This window comes from Nestor notabilis, unplaced genomic scaffold (assembly GCF_000696875.1).
Source record: "Nestor notabilis isolate BGI_N333 unplaced genomic scaffold, ASM69687v1 scaffold7127, whole genome shotgun sequence".
Lineage (NCBI taxonomy): Eukaryota > Metazoa > Chordata > Aves > Psittaciformes > Psittacidae > Nestor > Nestor notabilis.
In genome coordinates this window covers 8,931-16,100 of record NW_009937714.1, presented here as the reverse complement: position 1 = coordinate 16,100, position 7,170 = coordinate 8,931, and the positions used below count along the sequence as shown (strand labels likewise).

Genomic DNA, 7,170 nt, shown 5'->3' with positions numbered 1-7,170 from the left:
AAGAGTGAGAGGATGTAGAATGCCAGACTCGTGATCCCCACCACTAAGCTGTTGTTAAGGACTTGGATTGAAACGTTTATAAAATAGTTCATGATGTTTCAATTTTGAGGTAGTGCAGTTAGTAATGGGAAGAGAGATGAACTAAAAATCTTCACCCTGCTTTTAATCGTGTTCATGTTTGTGTATGACTTCGTGGTTGGGTAACATGAAATTTTAAAAAACAGTATGTTGTCAAATGTTTCTATCAACCATGTTGCTTTTTTTCTTTTTTTTTTTTTTTTTTTTTTTTTAAAGAAGTGCTGATAGACATTTCTGGTTCTTAATGGATCTTAAAACTTATGTTACGTATGAATGCTTTAGAAAATGTTAATGGTTCTGCCTCATATATCTCAATTCCTTAAAGAATTACCAGGTACTGTTGCAGTAATTACTTCTGATGGAAGAATGATTGTGGTGAGACTTGTATTTTTTAACATTTTGTTTCTCTCATAGAGACTTCCATGGCAACAAAGACACCATGCTAGGATATTATCACTTGCATGTTCGCACCTTTACACACTTTTTCTTTAAAGCTTTATAGCCGTTATTTTATACTTTATGATTTAAACACTTACTGGTTCTTGCCTGCCAGCATTGTCCGTCGATAAATCTGTGCATGCACATGCTTTGACCTTTGCCAAAAGGGCATTTCCTATAGGAATGCACAAGAAAATGCTTTTCTTTTTTTCTTTTTTTCTTTTTTTTTTTTTTTTTTTTTTTTTATTCAGTGATTTGGCTTCCATCTAAAATGTCCTCTATGTTCAGTAAGTTCTTCACCTTTCATGCTAAAACCATTTCTTTCATGTGGTTACAGAAGAGCATCAGCTGATAATTGCGGGAGAATTGTGGGATTCTGTTTAAGCTTGAAAAGCTAAGGATTGCCAAACTGTTATATGTTAGACTGTATAATGGTTTTGTTTTCTTGCTTCTGTGTTTGGGTTTTGTTGTTGATTTTTTTGTTTGAGGGTTTGGTTTGGGTTTTTTTCCCTTGTATTTCCCTCCACCCATCTTTTATTCTTTTGTCTTTAATATAATAGTATGATCATTGAATGAGGATTATATATTTGTGCCTGTACTTAGCTTTGTACAGACTTTGGAAAGAGAAAACAATACTTCTAGCAGAAAAATGCTAGCTTCGCCAAATCTGCTGTCTGGCTGGAGTCAGTCTGGTAAACATTGTGTTGTGTGCAAGATACTTTCTACCAAAAAGATTGGAATGGAATTGGTATATACGCCTCACTGTTACATGGCTACATAATATAAATGGATATTACCGCTGTTTGAATGACAGTGATTTACATGAGCTTTAAGTTTCTTAGTCAGTTGCTGATACTGCACAAATCAATTATATTATGGTTTTTCAAGTGCATATTGAAATGATGCAGAAATTCTTCTTTTTGTGTGGGTTTTTTGTTTTGTTTTTTTTTGAGGGGGGGTGTTCACAATTTTGTGGAACCAAGCTATATCACTTTCAGAGATATACCACTTAAAATTGCATGTTAAGAATTGTTTCAATATTGCTGACCACAAGAATCCAATTTTTTTCATTCTTCAATTTGCTGATTTGATTTCTGGAAACTTCTGTAGAAGCAAGACTCAAGTTTTTGATGCTAAGTAGTAGTGTAGCTTTCAGGAAGAACACTTGGTAAATACAGATACTTTTCTGAAATTGACTGTTGCTTTTAAAGGTTCATTCTCCAACTGTTTATGTTTAAGCCTAACAATAAAACCTAAATAGAGCATCTGTTCTCTAGTACCTTTGTATTGCAGCCTTGTTTAAGATATCCTTGAGAGCAAAGACGATGAATTTAGAAGGTAATTGGAGTGCTTTTTTTGTGTGTGGATTGTTCTTTTTTCAGGGAACCCTCAAAGGTTTTGATCAGACCATTAACTTGATTTTGGATGAAAGCCATGAACGAGTGTTCAGTTCTTCACAAGGAGTTGAGCAAGTAGTGCTGGGATTATACATTGTAAGAGGTGATAACGTGTAAGTATAGCATATTCTTGTTTAAACCAATTTAAAAAAATTTGGGGGGTGTGTTTATCTATACGTCTTGATACCCTCAGATGTTGCATCTTTATTTTGGTGAGTAACACCTATAGTACTGTCAAAGTTGAAGCAACCAGGGAAGTGGTGAGTCACCATCCATGGGGGAACTTAGAAGACATGTAGATGCAGCACTTGGGGACATAGCATAGTGGTGGGTTTGACAGTCCTAGGTTAATGTTTGGACTCGGTCATCTTAAAGGTCTTTTCCAACCTAAATGATTCTGTGTTTTTGTGCTAAATAGCAAATATCTATGCTTCTGTTAACATTCTGTTGTAATGTTAAGATTCTGTTAGTATAGATTTACTGAGTTATAGGTTGACCAGCTCATGTACTGCCAGCCATCTAGGAAAGGTCAGTATAAAGCTTAGCATTTTCCTTTCTTCAGTCTAGGCATTGTGTAAATGTTCTTTATTCCAGCCTGTGAGAAGCAGGATCTGTTGACTGACAAAGAGATAGAAGAATGAACAAAAAACGAGAATTTGTGTGCAAAAAGTCAGCAGTCTGGTTTACAAAGCTGACTTTTAACAGGATTTCTTTAGATGAAGTGTTCCTAGAGAACACTTTTTATTACCTGGGAAATGCATGAAGGTTCAGGCTTGACAGAGTAACAACTGTTGAAGCTGATGTAGTAACAAGTCAAATGTATGAGTTGATATTTGATGGAAAATGCTCCAACAAAATGCTCATTAAATGCCGAGAAAAGTAGCTCATGTGCCAAACATGTAGGAGGGATACAGGAGAAGTGGAAAGACGGCCTAGTAAGTGGGCCTGCTAGGAAGGTTACTTTTGCAGCAGCATTCTGAAACTGATGGCAAAAAATGAGCTTATTTTTTTATCACAACCAGAAAAAGAGAATGTCATAGTGACCAACCTTTGAGTCTGGATAAGAATTTTAATCTTCTAATGGATATTTCTGTACAAAAAAATGTCAAGACCTAGACTTATATCTAAGTGTGTTTATCTAGCATCATTGAGAAGGTGATCATTTTGGAAACTTTATTCTCTTTTGACTTAAGCTTTTAAGCAAAAAAAAGTAAATTGGCAAATGTACAAAGGTAAGGCTAAGCATGCTACTTGCTAGTAACTTTTCAAATAGTACAAATCATAGAATACCAGGTTGGAAGGGACCTCAGGGATCATCTGGTCCAACCTTTCTTGGCAAAAGCAGGGCCTAGACAAGATGACCCAGCCCCCTGTCCAGCTGAATCTTGAAAGTTCCCAGTACTGGGGAATCTACTACTTCCCTGGGGAGATTATTCCAACAGCTGCTTGTTCTCATTGTGAAAAATTTTCCTCTTGTGTCCAACCGGAATATCCCCAGGATTAACTTGTACCCATTACCCCATCATTCCTTTAAATACTGCAACATGGTGATAAGGTTTCCCTTGAGCCTTCTTTCCTCAAGGCTGAGGAACCCTGTTCAGCCTTTCCTCATACAGCTTCCCAGTCCTTTGACCATCTTTGTGGCCCTTTTCTGGACCCTCTCCAGCCTGTCCACATCTTTTTTTATATAGCGGGGACCAAATCTGAACACAGTATTCCAGGTGTGACCTGACAAGCACTGAGTAGAGTGGGATAATAACTCCTTTATCTCTGCTGGTGGTGCCCTTGTTAGTACAGCCTGTTGGCTTTCTCTGCTGCAGCTGCACACTGTTAATGCTTATTGAGCTGCTTGCCCACCAGGAGCCTCAGGTCCCTTTCCACAGAGCTGCTCCATTTGAAGCAGTAAGGTTCACACTTTAACAGAGGAAGTTCAGGTTAGATACAAGGAAGAAGTTCTTTACAGTGAGGGTGGTGAGGCACTGGAATAGGTTGCCCAAGGAAGTTGTGTATGCACCATCCCTGGCGGTTTTCACAGCCAGGTTGGACAGAGCCTTGGGCGACATAGTTTAGTGCGACGTGTCCCCGCTCATGGCAGGGGTGTTGGAAGTAGATGATCTTCAGGTCCTTTCCAACCCAAACCATTCTATCATTTTAAGGTGTAATAAGAAACTCATGAACAACATATCTAGTACCTTGGAGATTGATGCTTTAGACCACAACAACAGCAGCAGTATTTCAGTCTCACAGGCTACCATATAGTTCAAAACAAGTGTTTTGAAGAATGTTGCAGAATTCTCAGAAAATACTCTAATTAGATTTAAAAAAAAATTACTTTCTCACAAAAATCTTCACTTACTATTGAGTGGCACGGGTAGACACAATTATCTAACAGCATTTCTTCAAGAAGATCTTGATATTTTAGAGTATTGAATATGTATAAGAAGCCAAATAATTGTTTACTGCTTTACTTTTTCACCATACCAGGCTGCCACATTACTCAAAGCATTTTCTATAGAAATGATTTTTTTTCTTTTGGTAACCTTAACAAACTCAGAATCGTATTCATCAGAAGGAATAATTCTGTATCCATGCGACTCCTTACATAATGAAATTTGGCATCCTTGTAGGAAGAAGCAAAAAACAACTAGGTAATACTAGCTTCAAAATAGGGAACTCGGGGGGCGGGGGGAGGAGAATAGAGAAGCTATTGAAAAGGAAAAGAAACAGTTACGTGATAAAGTACTTCCGGGCATTCTTGTGCGCCTCACTAGAAGTTTGCAGTGAATAGGCAGTGTCAGTCAGGAAAACTCAGTGTGTAAAGGTTTTCAGAAGAAAAAAAGGAACTTCTGTTTTAGAAGTGTGTAATAAATTAGGAAAACCAAAGAAGATATTATTACAGTTTTACACAACTTTCTAGTATTAAAAATTGTGACAAAAAGCTGATTAAAACCCCCAAACCTCTCAAATACACGTATGTGTTTTGCTGCATGAGAAGCAGAAAGCCTATGAAAGAGACAGCAGGAGTGGTGGCAGATACTGTTTACATCTAGAGGAGTAAGATCTTTGAAAAAGCTGTATTTCTACATGTGAACTAAAGAGAAACTTTTGCTTTGTCTTAAGTGGTTTTAATCTAAGGAAATGATTTAAATTTAATTGTCACTTTGGAAAAAGCTGATAAATAGTAATGAGTATTCAAGATCAAGTTTTCATGCAAGAATTCCAAAGGGACTCAAATTTGCTGGTCAGTACTTGAATATTCAGTTGGCATAAGCAGTTTGTATTTGTTGTCTGAGCTCACAACACGGTGAAGCTCTAGGCAGTGATGGAACTAAGAAAGCTACTTGGCTGACCAGATTCTGTTTCAAGGCAAGTTAAATTCCTCTTTAGTTTCCAGTGACTGTCGTGGGAACCTAGACATCTGTACTGGGATGTCTTCACTCTTAAGCTCAGTCTCACTCTGGTCTCTGGCTGTGTATTTGTAAATACTGATTCACTGGGAAGAAAGAATATTAGGGATTACTAGGAAGAAGACTAAAACAGTAGACATTGTGTCACTGCATTAACAGCTGGTGTGTCACTGTCCTTACAGGGGTGCAGTATGAAAATGGAGGAAGACTGCCAGTGAGAATAAGTAAAGGTATAGGATGTTTTCTGTCAAGGGAAGGCTGAATAGGCAAGGGCTCTTCAGTTTGAAAAAAGCATAGCTATAGTGTTTACTGGTTGCTGTGAAATTGGGAGTAGTAGAAGGAAGATGGGAAGAGAATTACTTCATTTAAATTACTGTAGGTTTTACTGCTATTGAAAATCAAAGATAATCCAATAACAAATTATGTATAAAGGTGCTTCATGGTACACTGTAAAACTTCATTGGGGAACTCACTGTTGCAAGATGTAGCAGAGACCAAAAATACAACTTTATTCAGAAAGCTATTGGATGGATTAATATAACAGTTTCTGGTGGCCGTTAAATCATTTTGTGGATGCACCCACTAGCTTGTAAGTCTTTGAAGCAGCAAATGGAAGGGCACGCTGGAAGGATTAGACCCTTTGTTCTTATGTTCCCTTTGGGTTAGTTCCCATCCTAAGCTAGTATGACATCCATTACCTTAGCCATATTTTCTCTTTAAAGCAACTTATACTGAGTCCAGTAGTGTTTAGTCCAAGTAAGTCTTAACAACACTTTACTAGGGGGTGCTGATGGAAATTGCCATGTTTATCTGATGTCCTATGCACTTACAAATTGTTAGTTAGACATTCCTCTTGAAGATTATTCTCTCTCTAAAAGGTTTCCAGCTCTTATTTCAGATGCTAACCTACTGCCTAGAACAGACCAGCAGTACTTGGTTCTTATCTTTAATAAAAAATAGTAACAATAATTAAAATAACAGTAAATTAAAAAACCGTAAAACCTCCTTTAGAATGTACTTAGCCATAAAAATTTGAAGTTCAAATGACAGAGCTCTGCAATTTTAAAAGAGTCTTCACCAGGGGATTTCAACCTACTATAATCTGTTTGGTTTTGTTTTGTTTTTATTGCAGTGCTGTTATTGGTGAAATTGATGAAGAAACAGATTCAGCTCTTGACTTGGGAAATATTCGAGCAGAACCTTTAAATTCAGTTGTGCATTGAAAAGATGAAAATGCACAGGGACTTTGTAAATCTTTGGTTGTACAGACCTATTTAACCACGTGGATGATTTTTACAAATTGTGTGTAATTTGTTTGGTCATCAATTTTGTATTATGAATATGTTGAAGTTTTGCATGTAAATTAAAGTTTCTACATTTTACTAAAGATGCTCTCATTGAGTTTCCTGTGGGGTTTCATGCTGCATAATTTCAGTGTGAAATACATACGGGGAAATGCAAGGAGTATCAGTGATAGGCCTGATACTGTGTACGTACCTCATTCTTAAAATAATATCTTATTCCTAAATGTAAACCAAGGGTTCTTGTGTTAACTCGGGATTATTTGGAGGTAGATTGTCTATCAGTCAATTTAAACATCTCTAAATGTAGTTCTGGCTGTAAGTAGATTACTTTTTTGCGATTTATGTTTTTTTTGGTGTGTAGTGTTAGAGGCAAGAATGTTAAAAGCTTTCACAGTCAAGTTAGTGACTTATGCATCTAATAGGGGTTTTTGCTGTTTGTCAAACATTGTTCTCTGGTCCCCAAGACTACTGGAGATGCAGGAATTCTTGGTGCCTTAATGCTTTCAGACAAATTAAATTGGAGAAAGGCAAACTTCTGAGCAGAAC

The 7,170-nt window shown here is 37.0% G+C and overlaps 1 protein-coding gene across 1 annotated transcript; it reads left to right on the top strand.

Annotated features, from left to right (window-relative positions):
- Nucleotides 1-347: 347 nt before the first annotated feature.
- On the top strand, nucleotides 348-6,707 carry LSM8 (LSM8 homolog, U6 small nuclear RNA associated (S. cerevisiae)). The gene is given in 4 exon segments (XM_010018958.1): nucleotides 348-391; nucleotides 393-453; nucleotides 1,899-2,026; nucleotides 6,453-6,707. Coding segments are annotated over 4 exon segments (324 nt in total). The 3' UTR covers nucleotides 6,544-6,707.
- The last annotated feature ends 463 nt before the right edge of the window (nucleotides 6,708-7,170 follow it).